Source organism: Rousettus aegyptiacus, unplaced genomic scaffold (assembly GCF_014176215.1).
Source record: "Rousettus aegyptiacus isolate mRouAeg1 unplaced genomic scaffold, mRouAeg1.p scaffold_m13_p_1, whole genome shotgun sequence".
In the NCBI taxonomy this organism is placed as follows: domain Eukaryota; kingdom Metazoa; phylum Chordata; class Mammalia; order Chiroptera; family Pteropodidae; genus Rousettus; species Rousettus aegyptiacus.
Genome location: NW_023416284.1, coordinates 129,177,334 through 129,192,710, shown reverse-complemented (window position 1 = coordinate 129,192,710; position 15,377 = coordinate 129,177,334). Strand labels below are relative to the sequence as shown.

General features: G+C 36.4%; 1 protein-coding gene across 4 annotated transcripts in view; it reads right to left on the bottom strand.

Moving 5' to 3' along the window:
- Positions 1-6,113, bottom strand: part of CFAP206 (cilia and flagella associated protein 206) — a 28,419-nt gene extending 22,306 nt beyond the window's left edge. For 3 of the 4 annotated variants that reach the window (XM_016128216.2, XM_016128218.2, XM_036220012.1), the window contains exons 1-4: positions 5,835-6,113; positions 4,483-4,595; positions 3,789-3,872; positions 1,206-1,296 (exon numbers count right to left, since the gene is read on the bottom strand). In XM_016128216.2, coding sequence (XP_015983702.1) covers positions 1,206-1,296; positions 3,789-3,872; positions 4,483-4,590 — 283 coding nt within the window. In that variant the 5' untranslated portion in view covers positions 4,591-4,595; positions 5,835-6,113. The remainder of the gene's footprint in view (positions 1-1,205; positions 1,297-3,788; positions 3,873-4,482; positions 4,596-5,834) is intronic. The other variant, XM_016128217.2, reaches the window with a different exon arrangement.
- Between the last annotated feature and the right edge of the window lie 9,264 nt (positions 6,114-15,377).

Below are 15,377 nucleotides of genomic sequence, written 5' to 3'. Positions count from 1 at the left end.
CGACAGTGGCCAGCAGGTAACCTCAAGACAAAAATCTAGTGGGAAAAATCTATTAAAGCAATTTAAATGGTGCTTTAAGACATAAGACTTTAAATAGTTAATCCAAACAGTAATATCAGAGAGCTAAAACCTCTCAATTAAGCAGAAAACAGACAAGATAAAATATATTCATTTTAAACATACATAGTATAAATATATGTACTGTATATATATGCTATATGTAAACACATATAGTATACATATAGATGTAGTATAAATACTCCTGTCCAATTATGTGTATATCTATTTTAGTTCTAGGTAAATTTCCTTTGAATAGCATCGCTGATAATATGATGTTGCATCAAAATTGTATCCCTCTCCCCTTTTCCTGTCATTTGATGAGGTCTAGACTTAATTGTGGCGGGGCCACAATTTTCCAGCAGCACAATTCTTGCAACTAACTCAACAAGACACCTCATTTTACTATTATAACAATTAATATACCAAGCATGCACAGTTCATACCTATAATCTTACCATAAAAATAGCAGAACTTTTTGCAACTAAAAAAAATCTAAATTATGTCATCAATTGCATTATTTTTGCCTTAAAATTTCATAATTGTTAAGCAAAAAAGCTTATGCTATTTTACATATGCAGCATAACTGAAAGTTCAATGCATACAGAGAAGAAATACAATGAAAATTTCCAAATGGTTAATAATGATTGCATTACAGCAGGGCGGAGGCAGTGTAGTCTATGAAGGAATTTATTTTCCTTTCTCTCTTGTTTTCCAGTTTGCCTTTGACATATGCATTAAACTATTTACATAAGGAAATATGTTCTAAACTTAAATTTACCATCATTCATTTCATCTTTGGGTAGTTACATAATTTAAGTAAACATTATGAGTTAATATAAATAAAAAAACAAAAAAAGCAAATTAAAAAAATTTAACTTCAGTGGACTGAAGTTGTTTTAATTTCTAATTATTATGTATTAGCGGTATAACAGTTAAAGCACAATAGACTTGGAAACATAATTATTATGAGGATAATGATTAGAATTTACTTTTGACATTCAGAAAAACCATTGGTGTTTTCTAACATTATTGTATTCTTCAAAAATGAAAAAAATTTCAGTAGACCAAAAATTGTTCCTTGTCAACTAAATGAAGCTATGTTACCTTAATACAATATGAATCTTTTAAAAAAGCTTATATGTTACCTCTACTTGTATAATTCATATCAAAGTAGACTTGCATCTTAATAGTGTCCAAGGATGGATTTTTACTGTCCAACAGCCGACTCACACATAGCTAGAAAAGAATACCCCATGAACACTTAGTTTCTAAAATGATCAGAAGTATTTTCTATTTGTTTTTATTTTTCAATTATTTATTATTATTTATGCCTACAGCACCTAGTCTCCCTAGGTGGTCTCCCATCCAAGTATTAACCAGGCCCCAACCCTGCTTAGCTTCCGAGATCAGACATAGGGCTGGTTTAGGACGGCATGGCTATAGACCATACATCATGGCTCCACCAGGATATGAACTCAGGGCCTTCTGCATGTAAGCAGACGTGCTAACCACTACACTATAGAACCACATCTGGAAGTATTTTCTAAAGTTATTTTCAAAGCAATGGTATTTGATATTTATCCACCGATAACCCCTCTTATTATTTTTGTCTTTGAGGATTTCATGCTTTCTAATTTACCCAACCAACATTATTTATTAAGTAACAAGTAATTCCCGTGAGTTAACCGATACCACTATACCCAGGTGGCTAATAGTTTAGTTGAAGGCAAGATATTTGAGATTTTGTTTAGTCTATGCTGTCTGAATTTGGGTAAATATTTCATGAAGCTTTTACTCCAGTCTAGAGCTTTCTGGAGTCGCTTGTTACTATTATTTGAGTCTTAAATATTCCTTCTTAGCTGATGCTGGAGGCCACACACATTATATAGAAATCCACTGCAGCTATACTCCTCTACACACAAAATTTCTCTGGCTCTGCCCCTTGTTTCAAAATTTCTTCCTCTGGTCTGTTTCCTCCTATTTTTCTCCCGACATGAATGGCTCATCCTCTTTCTCTGCTTTGCCCCTTTAGATTAGATAATCAACCTGAACTTTTATTTTCTTCCCTCCTCTCTCCTGCACTCCCCAATTCCACTCTTTCCTGTCTTACCCCTTTGGCTTTATATCTTTATATGCCCTCATCCCACCTCCTCAGTGCCAACCCTGCCTTCCTGGGAGGAAAGGGAAAATGCAAAAGTGAGGACTAGACATTTTGTCTTTATGGAACCTGTGCACCCGGATCCTTCCAGGCAGAGAATACTGTTTTAAATACAGACTTTACAAAGATCAGCTTGTCCACATGATTTTTAATTGAGAATAAAATGAGACAAACTTTGTCACTTGATAGTTCATATCAAGTCATATTACCAGTCATATTAAAAGTATATTGACCTTGAGTTTTTACAACTTAGTTAAATTAGAGGAAAAAAGAAAAACTCTTCTTAAGCCATGAAAAGGGGAAAAACGTATTTTCTGCTTCTCCTTGATTCTCCTCCATGGCTTTCCAATAAAATTTCTGACTATCAATCATTTTCTCTATTACTAATAATGGGTTTTATACCACATTTAAAATCAGCACAGAGAGACCCAGTTCTATGCTGCCCCGGAGAATCATGGCATCTCTCCTGCACAGTCATCCCAACATATTACCAAGCTCAGGCTTCCAAAGCTCTTATTGCTCCATCTAGCATCTGTAAATAGACACGTGCTCCACTATGTGAATTGCTGGCTATGAGAGAAGATAAGGATGACAAAAATTTTCTCTGCCATTTGTTTAAGCCCAGAAAATACACAAGTTGGGAAAGCTTGCCTCAAGTCTTTTGAATAAAGGGAAAAATTAAAATCATTAAGCCTGAGAGAAATAAAAATAATGTTGAAATTTTAGGCAATACCATTAGGAATATTTATTAAAAAAATAAATAAATATTTAAGCACCTAAATCCAGTGAGTTGAACTTAAAACATACCCAAAAATTAATGAAATCTAAAGTTCCTGCTTTCTCTAGTTCTTAAAACTGGTTTTCAGGCACATTTGATTTCTAACTATGAATTATTTTATTTTGGCTTCAATTTTTCCTTTAGGATTGAAAACCACAAATTATACTAAATCAATAATTATATAAATTTTAATTTAGTACTATGTAATTTGACAGTATACGACAAGTCAGTTAATAATGTTCTAAGTGTAACATTCGATTAACAAGATGTCTCTTAAATACTGTGGTCAACACTGCTACCAGCCAGTATCTACACCTCTTCTTCCTTACTGACGATCCCCCATTTTGGATTAGGGCAAAGATTCATTCAGCTAAAAAAAGCAAAAATAATCAATATCGCAGGCTAACTGACAATATCATTCTGGTCAATAAATGTAAGCAGAGGGGAGGGATTCTGGGAAAGCTATTATTTTCCAAATAGAAAGTGAGAGACTCAACTGGCATGCACATTTTGCTCTTTGCCCTTCCCACTTATACCTGCCTCAAGGTGGAATAGCTATCTTGTGACCATGGGATGAAATCCATATGCACGATAGTGACCCGGTAAGGCAGGAAAAACAGCCAATGTACCTCTGGATTTTGTTTTATGAGAAAAAATAAATCCCTTATTTGTTTGCACCACCATCTGGTGGGGTTTTGTTTCATGGAGCCGAAGGCAATAATGGCTGATACACATACTTTATTTAGAATTGTGAATAAATACTTCAAAATTTGAGAATTGTTAGATAATCACCTTAACAAGTTTCTGCACATCACTTTTTATGAGAGTTCTATCCATGTTAAAGCCATTACTTGGATCCAGGACAACGGCTTTCACCTGAGAGTAGGAAAGAGTCCGTTAAGTAATTTTATTTCATATTATTATGAAATTAGTTTACTATGTTTCTATTTTTTAAGCAACTGCCTCTTGATTACTCAAGGGTGAATTATTCAGCTGACTTTCTTACTACCCAACTCATCAGCATTTTCATTAGAGGTTGAAGACAGGAAGGAATAAAATCGAATTTGAATATGGTGTTAGAAAATTATATGAAAAAATAGTTTGAAAGCAATGGCTATATTTTAGATTGGGAAACTAAATACTGTATTTTTATTATGTATTGTTAAACCAAAAGCAACAATAGTGAGACCAAGGCAATGAACAATTTTTACAACAGTGAACAAAAATACATGTTATAAAGACTCTGACACAGGACAACATAATTGATGTTTCTAAAACTCATCAATATCTTCTAAGTCAGTCCCTATAAATCTAGAACTGACATGCATTATAGACTTTTTAAAAACATTTTTGCTAACTTATTTGATGATCTCAATGTTTTCAACTGAATAACATTTAGGAAAGCTTTACAGAATTTTAAGATGAAAATGGGCACCACTTAACTTTTTTTAATCAAGCAGTAATTCGGAAAAATATTCATTCTTACCATAAAAGCGACCAGAGTTTCAGAAACGATGTCTCCATGGCTTGCACATTCTTGTCCTATTTCTCGAATGATATTCTTTATAACACTTTCTGCCTGAGTGGGAGGCATTCTGGCTAAATAAAACAATAAATGGATTTTTAAAAATTGTATTTATATATTTTTTCTTCTTTAGATTTTTCCACTATTTTATTTGTAAAGTCATAATATTATTATTTACTTTCATACTTATTAGCATCAAAGCCCCCTCTTGTTTTCATTGGTTATTTTTATACTTATTAAAATTAAGGACTTTGTTGACTTATTAAAATTGGGACTTCAAACGACTGAAATATTTCCTCTTTATTTAAATAATGGCAGTTACTAAAATTACATTATATCATGATATTTTCAAATTAAAAAAAAAAAAAGCCTAAACAGTATGGGGCAGGGAAGTAGAATTAATGAGAAACCCTACTCCATCTGTGTAGGTGGGAGAGTACAACTTAAAAAAGAAAATGCTTATTCCATCACATTCACTAAATGACCTTTTGTGATTTTAAGACTCTTGGAAAACAATTCTTGCTAGGATCATTGAAATTCTCTTTCCTGCACATCCAAGTTGGCGTTTAGGCTCTTAATTAAAAACATAAAAGCAAAACATAAAAACACATTATGAGAGTTACGCATCATGGAAAAAAATGAATTCCTTGGTTATTAATTCCATTTACTATAAACCAAGAAAAGGGAGGTTTTAATGGTTATGGAGTTGCCTGATTTTCCTGAGTTATCAGTAACTGAGCACAGGTGAACTTAGCATGTAGAGACCAACAAAGGCAAACCCAGGTAGATAAAGAAAGCTAACTCCCAGTATTATTAGTGTTCAGGCAACGTAGCACTTGGCTTTTTTTTTTTTTTTTTTTTTTTTTTTTTCAGTAGAACCAGATTGTCTGGACCCACTGTGAACCGACCATCGTCTAGCTGAGACCTTGGGCATTTGCTTCACCTCTCTGTGAGGCGGTATCCTTACCTGAAAAACACAGATACGATTACTACTACCCTCTTCTCAGAGTCGTCGCTAGGACTAAATGAGTTCTACATATTTTGTGGTTAAAAGTGTTCATGGCATAAGGTACGCGCTTAAAATAACATCTTGTAACAAGACCTCTAAGATTCATGCTAGCCGCGCGTATCTGTGCGCGTCTGTGTCTCTATGCGCGTGCGCGAGCACCGTCAGGGTTATCGCTGGGTGGCTATTGACTTTCTTCAGCACCCTCTGCCGCCCCACTCTCTGAAGCACTAAATCGTCCGAGTTCTGGCCCTTGGGGGTGCGAGCAGCGCCGAGCAAAGGCAGGAAGGAGAACTAGAGGTCTGACCTGCGGACCTGGACGCCTCCGGATGGAAGTGACCGCGGTTTGGGCTCCGCCGCGGCGCAGCGGGAGGATTCCTGCCTGACAGTTAAGACTCGACCAGGCCAGACTGGATCCTCCAGCGGCTGGGGCTTTGCCCGCCGCCCCACGCTCGCCTTTTCACGGGGTGCACGTCCGGCTCAAGGGCGTGAAGCCCCCAGTGGGTTGACCTCGGCCGGAATCGAGAATAAGAGTCGTGTTTATTCGATTCCTCTCGGGTCTTTGCCGGGACCTTCAGGGCAGCTGGTCGCGTAACCATGGAGATCGAACGCTAGAGACTGAAGGGGCGGGGCCAAGGGATGGGTGGGGCCAAACTTGAGAGTCTTTTCCGCAACGATGAGTGGGAAGGACTGTAAAAACCCAGCAAACCAAAAACACAAAGGCCCAAACGTCAGGCAGGGAAAGGCAGATTCATTACACCTCAAGGTTAAAGGTGTCAAACGCAAGATCTCTTAAGCAGGGCTATTCACTTGCTAGCGTGGGAACCTATAGGTGTTTAAAGAAAGGAGGGTGTTGGGGGAGGGAAGGAGGCAGTTCAGAGAGGACGGTAAAACTGAGGGGTTGCATCGTTAAGAAATGGAATTCATATGAAAGTATCTAATAATTTAAATTAAAAAAAAAACCTAGAAAGGAACACAGTTTAATTTCATGTCCTATTGTCAAAGGTAGTTCGTAAGAGGATGGTCCAATACGCTAGAAGGGAAAACTGCACATTCAAAAAGTACATGGTAAAGATACATCTGTGCGTGGAGTTGGGATGTTGATGTTTTGTACCTTAACAATAATATTTATTAGGCCCGCCTACTGACATGAAAGTATGAAACAGGATTAAATTGGTATTAGAAGGAGAGCATCAAACAAGTTTTATTTTTAAACGAGCAACTGCCAATAATTTTTCTCAAATTGCAAACAAATATACAGAATATACTTTGCTTAAGGACATTGTCAGATTACTAGAAAATAAATCACAAAAATACACAAGTCATAGGATTTTACTTATTTTTCCCTTCTAGAAAAATTTCCTGGAATGTGGATGAAGCTTGTACAAAAATAGATGTTTAGAATAGCAAGACACATAATAGTAAAACATTGGAATTCTAAGCACCTGATATTTAAAGAATGTTGATTAAAGTGATAGATTCGGCAATCATTAAAAATAATGTGAACAAAAACCTTAAGTGTGTGTTATACTTTTAAAAAGCTAAATACAAATTTCACATACACTATGACCTCAACTATATTCATACACACACATGTATATTGAAAGTATATAAGTCGATTTACCAATATCATTAGCAGTATTTGGATCTCAGTAAAGGTAAGTTATTTATTTATTTATTTGAGTATGAGTAAATTATTTTTTATACTTTTCTGGTATTTCTAGATTTTCTATAATTAGTATATACTGTCCTATGAGCTATTAAACAAAATAAAGAAAAAATAATGGAAAAAGGGGGCTAGCTATTTGTAGAGCCAAATTTGGAAACTGTAAATATATGACCAAACAACCAAAAAGAAAGTGATATGACAGTGAGATCATGGTTGTTTTCTTCTTTATACATTAAGATATCTAGCAAAATGTCTTTCGTGAGCATATATTACTCATACATTAGAATGTTAAATATTTTTAAGGTGATAAAAATGCCATCATTTAAGTATAATTTTAAACTATGGGCAAATCCTGGCACAAATCCTTCCTGGGTGTGTCTGATTCTATCTGCATACCTAACATCAATTTTCTTCTTTCTACCTAATCCTGATTATATTGTGAATAACAACATTCTCTGCTGAAAGAAAAAGAGATATCTCAACTACCCTTCGGGGTAGGAGTGGCCTCTAACATGGCACTTGCCCAATGCGTTGTAAGTGGAATTGCTGAATGGAGTGTCAAAAAAGCCCTTTCATTTTATGTCTCTCTTTCCCTTTTCTTTATACTTGAAATGCGAATGTACTGGCTGAAGTTCCAGCAGTCTTACAGTGCACATGAAGATAAGGAAGACACCTTAAGAATGGTAGAACCAAAAACCTAAGGAGTCTGAGTTCCTGGTAATATATCACAGAGCAACCATATCAGTCCTCTTGACTGACTATCTCCAGATTTCTCATAACATCAGAGAAAACAAACCTCTATCTTATAAAGCCATTAATAATTAGGTTTCCTACTACATTCAGCCACATTTAATGCCCAGCTTTTACCCACAATAGGTGTGACTTTGGAAATAATATTTAGCCTTTTGTGCTACATGGAATTATTGGCCCTAATTCTTCCTTCCTCCTTGCATGCACACCCTTGCCATGGACTTGTGTTGAGTAATATCCTTTCTCACCCTTCAACTTTGAGTTTAGCTCTCTGACTTGCTTTGGCCAATGGGATGTGTGGAAGTAACAGTGTGCCAAGTTCAGAGGTAAGGTCTTAAGAGACTCCACCGCGTTTCTGCTTCCCCTTTTGGCATGAGAGGAACATACTTCACAAGGTCTTTGGTCCCAGAAAAAGGAGAGGCATATGGAGCAGAACTACCTGAACCAATCTTTCAGGGAGATGCAGAGCTATATAACGAGGACTGACCTAGATCAGCCTAACTCCAGACAACTTGTAGATGTGTAATAATAAATAAACATTGTTTTAAACCACTGAGTTTTGGGATAGCTTATTATTATGGTATTATTGGTAATAATGCCATAATTACGGTAATAATTAATACCATTATTATGGTAATAATAATACAGTATTATTATGGTAATAGTTCATCTATAAACCTTTCAATGGTCCAAATTCTCATTTATAAAAGAGAAAACAGCATCTATCTCATAAAGTTGTGAGAATAAAATGTGGTAATCCTTATAAAGCAGTTAGCATAGAGTCTAGCATAGATATAGGGATCAATAAATTTTAAATATTATTATTATCACCTTTATTACTATTATCATGACAAAATCAAATATGAAAATATATTTCATATTCCCATGACTTATTGAACCTCCAGTCTTTGTAGAACTAAATGTCCTAGTTTTAACATGGCAGCAATTTAAAAATAAACATGTAGGAACGAGAGTATCTCCAGAGAATGATAGGAAAAATCTTGTCAGAAAAAAAAAATAGAAGGAATTGGATATATTTACCGTGCGAAAAAGCATGAGAATTAGCCCTAGTTTCGTTAGAAAGCAAACTTTATGTTTGTAAGCAGAATACCAGATTACAAATCTACATAGAGTAGTGTTTTAATTTAACATAAAATAAATAAATAGAGCTGACCAATTATGATAAAAGTCACACTAGAGAACATAAGCGCTATTTTATTGAATGTTTTTATCTAAAAGCTAAAGGATTACCTTGAAGAATGTTATAGACTTAATTTCTATTTCAAAGTGATTTAAAGACGTCAGGGACTGTCACACTTTTAAAGAGGGGGAAGAATATATTTCTTTTTCCTGAAGTCTTAAAAACAAATGAGTTGAGCATTTTAGCATGTTTATATATATTTCTGTTGAATGTTGGACAGTATGAATATATCCTTGAATGAATTTTGTTGTCTCTCTTTAATGAGTATTGAATTTTTATTTTTCAGACAGTTAAATTATTTGTGGATCAGTGGAATAATTCGGCTCTACTATTAAGTAATGACTGCTTAGAGTGTTTCACTGAGGGAACCCAGTGGAAGCCACTCTGGTTGGTCAGATCTCAAATGTCTGCCCATCCTCTGTGAGTTCTGGGAATTTAGCTTACAACTCCCTGCTTGTTCTTTGTTGGTCTGTGTAAAATTTTAATCTATGTATGCACAGCCAAGTACTTAGCAAAGACTCAGATTTATGGAGCTCTTTTTTGCACTGCTTTCTCCTTTCCAAAGCTCTGCAGTTCAAATTCCACATCCCTTAGTCTCTGGGAACGGTGAGTCCTGCCTCCTCACCTAAGTGAGGTCTCTGGACTCTATTTGGGTTTACTTTCTTGTGACCTGGAAATTGCCTCCAGGAAGAAAGTTGGGGCAATCAACCTCTTTCCTTCTTTATCTCAGGAATCACAGTCCTGTGCTGTTTTCCAATGTGCTGTTTTGCTTTACACTATATTTTCTTCAGTTTCCTGGTTGTTTGTAGTAGGAAGTTAAATCCAATTACTGTTATTCCATCACATTGGAAGTGGAACCATGGATAATTCTGGAGAGAGGATAACAGGAAATGGTCATCTAGGAGAGTAGCAAAGTATGCTTAACATAAATTTTAAATTCAAAACTGAGAACTATGAATGCTCATCTGATGAATATAAAGTAAAAGCAATCTGCCAAGTTAAGTCACTTCAGAAATTGTCCAGTAGCTCAGGAGCAGCATGAAAAGAGTAGATGATGGGCCTAGTCTGGAACTGGGGTGTTGTTAGACTAGCTGTTACAGTGAGAAGCCAGGGCTTTTAAACCAGCTTTGATCAAGGAAAGTAATTTAGCAGTTCTTCAGATATTGCAACAACCTTACTAAGAAAGTTTCCACTAATTAACAGATATATAATTAACATTTGGAGTTTAGAGTTTACAAAGTTATTATACAGATAAAAATAAATGAGCTATTCCTTACAATGGCCTCACAAAAGAGTCAGCTATTGTCATTTCTACAGATTCAAGATTCAGGGAGCATCAAAGACCAGCCTAAGACTGCACAGCTAAATCACAAAGCCATCTTAGTCCTATTGCTCTAATTAGTATTTAAAATTCGAAAGGAACTCTTTTAAGGATCTGAGCAAGTTCTGGTCTCTTTCCCCCAGAAAATATGCATGGAAGTTCCTAATTTTGCACACAATTTCAGAGAATTCACAGATTCCCTGAAGCTCATGCAAGCATCAGTAGACTCCTGATTAATTTAAGGATGTCTAATGTACCCAAACAGTGGTTACATAAGTGTTCAGTTTATAATTTTTTATTCAATGGTGCATGTGTTACATTGAGCTTTTCTGTATATATTTAATAATAAAAGGTAAATAAAATACACAACAATGTAGAAATTCTCTACATTCAGTTATGCTTTTTGTCTACAGATCCTGGTTTTCAAAAAAATCCTCTCAAAAGGTTATAAAAAATACAAACCCTGCTCTCCAGCCTATCTCACTCTGGTTCTCCACAGGCTACATACACAACGGTTAGCTCCCCCTCCTGTTTTTAAACACAGCCATCCTGTTAGTCTATGTAACACATGTAATAGATCAGTTTTGAAACTATGAACATCATAGAGTCTTGGAAATAGTTGACAATTTCCTTTTCAAATTTAACTTTCCTTTTCCACAATAATGCTTAATAATGGAGAGGAAAGCTGAATTTTCAGAAAAAGTGAGAAACTGTGGAATAAGCAAAACAGTGCAAGTCACCCTATTGTAGTTTCTCTTAAAATAAACATGAACTATTTTAAGTCTACTTTCCCACATCCTTTCAGTCACAAAAACCACAGAGTCATTTCTTAATCATCTTCCTCAGAAAGATTGCTTTCTAGAGGTTAGTTACATGGGCCCAGATAAGAAGAGGCAGAATAAAGCAGATAGTTGAGTTTCCTAAACAAAAATAGCATAGTTTTGCAAGTTCTTTAGTCTGATCCTTAAAAATCTACTTTTCTTTATGATTGTTAACCTTCTTTAAAGGTAAGATGACTGATGAGAAAAAGAATATATTCTTTGTTTTCCATCTCTCTCCATCACACAAATCGGTCAGTGAAAAAACAAAAAACATTGGGATCAGATTTTCACAACCTAAATTAGGGAGGAAATTGAAACATTTACTGCAGATAACTAAGCACAGAGTCCTGCTCTTTCACGTATTACAAAAGAAAATCAAAATTATAAGAACAAAAGGAAAATATTAAAGCCATGAATTTTATTATAGTCATAGTCAAGCCTTCCCTCCCCCAAAAAAGTGCAAAAAGTGGAGATAATAGTGATTCTTTCATAAAATCATTTTTCCTTCAAATGAGGGACAATTTAATACACATAGTCCTAATCAGGAAAACAGGATCTAAAGCATAACACCATTTGATATTATAGCACGTGTGGCAGTGATCCTCAACTCTGGAGAGTGAGGGACAGCATATCAGAAATATCTTGGGAGTCCCCCATCATAAATTCTGAAATGCCATACTTATCTGTTTTGAATATGTGGGAAATGTTACTGCATAGCTTCTTGAAAAGGTGATTTTTCTCCATGTTTTTTTATTACCCACCCACTCCACACCCATTTCCCCAATCCTTAACAACCAAGTCTTTATTAATGTCCCTCGAAGCAATTCAATTCTCTCCATTCCCACCTCTCCTGAATTAAAGTAACTACCTTTTCTTGCCTGGATTACCACAACAGCCACCCAATCGAGCTCCCTGCCTCCTGCCAAATCTTTGCTATACTAAAATGATATTTCAAAAATATAAATCTGATTATGCCATTCTCCTACTTAAAGCCTTGTAAAAGGCTTCTCAGTGGCCTTGGAGTACAGCCCAAACTCCTTGCCATGGCACATAAGGCCCTTCCTGATCTGATCTCAGCTCACCCATCCAACCTCTGCTCTCACAACTATGTCCCTTCTCCTTCCAGACCACACTCTTTCCATTCTCTGCCCATGCCAAATTACTCATGGCCACTGGTCCCCAGACCTTTGCATACAGGTTACTCCCTCTATCTGAATGTCCCTTTGTCCTCTTCACCTGGCTAATTCCTCCATGTTTTCAGATGCCATATCTCCTATAAAGCTTTCTCCGACCTGTCCATATTGGGTTTGGGGTCCTAAATGTTCACTTATATCTAAGTGCAAAACTTATTCACCACCCCAAAAGGACACTCCATACCCATTCAGCAGTCACTCCTCATTCCTTCTCCCACAGCACCTACACCTGACAGAGCTCTCATTACTTGAAGGAAGTCTATTTTTTAATCTATCTCCCCACTAGACCATAAGCTTCTTGAAAGCAGGGAATGTATTTTGTGGAATCCTCAGCACCTACAAACAGAGCCTGCAGTGTGATAGTCCATACCAGACTATTTGGTTTAGGTGAACGAAAGAAGTAGGTGAATGAAAGAAAGAAGGGGAAAAAGGAGATATTTAAGATGTCTTTAATGTTTTTTTTGTAAAGAGTTGGGGTAATTTCAAAAGGTAATTACAATTTTGGAAGGGAAAAAAGAGGCAATTAAATGGCAGGTCTTCAGAGAACTTCCTCTAACTATACCTTTGGCTCTCCTGCCTTAGGATTCCCAACCTACCCCTATGCACACCTTTGTGAATCTCTCTTCTGGGAGATTGTGCTTTCTTCCTTTCCTTCCATGCTTCAAACTAGAGTTGGGCAGTTTCCAATGGCACCTGGGCTTCAGAAGGTAGGCGCGGAGCTAAGAGGCCCCTAGGCTAACAAGGCTTCTTAGGAGAGGAGGTGTTATAGGTGGGCATGGGGATGGGGACTGGGCTTCAGACTGAATTCCATCTTTGTGACTTCTCCCCATTACATCAGGCACTATAGCATGACTCCCAAGGACAAACTTTAATTTGGTATCGTCTAAACCCTTTTTAAAGAAAGAACACTTTTCTCAATTATTAAGGAACGAACCCATCTTGCTCTGTAGTCCGTAAGTCCTCATTTTTCTGAGGAGAAATTTTTTGGATCCTCTTCAAGTTTTGCTGAAATTATAAAAGAGCTGTGTTCCAAATAAAGGCCAAAGATTCAACCAGATTATTTAAATTTGGTCGTCCCTCTGATGGATTGTGCTGGACCCACTCACATCTACAGGAGAAAATTCATTCCCCCCTCACATGAAATGTACATTCTTCTTTGACCTGGCTTCTCTATCTCTAGACCTGCACTGTCCAATATGGTAGCCATTAGCCACATGAGGCGAGTCAAATTCAAATTAGTTAAAATTACATGAAATTTAAGATTTGATTCCCAAATGAAACTTAAGATTCAATTCCTCATTGCACTAGCCACCATGGCTAGTGACTACTGTATTAAATAGGGAAGATAGGGAACATTTTCATCCTTGCAGAAAGTTCTATTGGACCCTTGTCTTACCCTTGCTGCACCTGAACTCATACTTCCAAGTGACTACCTTTGAGAGTTCTGTGCTTTAGCTGAGGCAGCTTCCTTAAATTGTCTTATTAGCCAAGTGTGCCTTTCAAGATACAGCTCAAATGTCACCCCATTCAGTGAAGTCTTTCCCAACCAAATCTCCCGCCCTCATACAATTGGCCACTTCCCCATTCGGGTCCCTACTGCAATCTTTGCAGACCTCTACCATAACACCACCAACATTCCATGCCACCTACTATTCAGGTGTTTCCCTTTATCGCACCGTGAGCTTGGGAGGGTGGGGTAGAAGCAGGGACCCAATCTTATTCATTTTCTTATTCTCAGCTCCTAGACTAATGCCTGATTTACAGATTATGCTAAATAACTATAGAGGTACTAATTCTATAATGGGAGCTCCACCCTCTTTACCTCCTGTAAACCTAATTACCTCCCAAAGGTTTCATCTTCGAATTCATCAACATATGAATGAATTATAATCCCTTCTCTGATTCCACTCTGTCCACCTGCCACCATCCCCAACCCCTACCCTAAACTGCCTTCGGTCTCCTCCTTTTCTAGTCTTGGCACTATGCCCTTCCTTATGAATTTTAGGGTCATCTTTTCATGTCCCAGAAAACAATCTGTTGTGAATCTATAGATCCAATATTGGAGAGCACTGGCATGTTTAAATCTTTTTATCCTTTCAGTTTTCTTATCACTGAACATTTTCGTCTGCTTTATTGTCTTTCATTAAAGTTTTATAATTTTATTCATAGAAAGCTTGAACATCCCTTGTTATATTCTGATTGTTTGTGGCCAGTATATAAAAATGCGTTGATTTTTGTATCCAACAAATTTGCTAACCTCTCTTATTCATTCTACTAATAATTTATCTGTGGATTCTTTTGGATTTACAAAGTATACAATAATACCACATACCAATAATGACTTTTATTCTACCTTTTTATCCATTTACTTATTTTTAATTAATATATTTTATTTTAATATTTTTAAAGGGTTTAATTTTTTTAGAGCTGTTTTATGTTGATAGCAAAATTGAGAGGAAGATACAGAAATTTCCCAACTAGACATTTTTTTTTTAGGGCAGTATTAGTTTTACAGAAAAATTGAGCAGAAAGTTCAGAGTTCTTAAATACCCCCTCACCCCACTCCCTAAACTCCCCTTTATTTTGCATTAGTGTGGTGCCCATATTGATACAATATTTAACTAAAGTTCATAGTGTACATTAGGGTTCACTGTGCTATATATTCTACTGGTTTTGACAACATGTATCCACCATTACAAAGTCACACAGAAGAGTTTCACTGCTCTAAAACTCCCCTGTGTTTTACCTATTCATCCTTCCCTTCCCCACATCAACCCTCCAAGCTTCTTCCTCTCCATCCCCTCCCCATACTGGTCATTGTTTTGTTTTTTCTGCCTCCCAAGTTTTACCTTTTTCAGCATGTAAATATAGTTGCAATTAAATATAGTGCAGGCT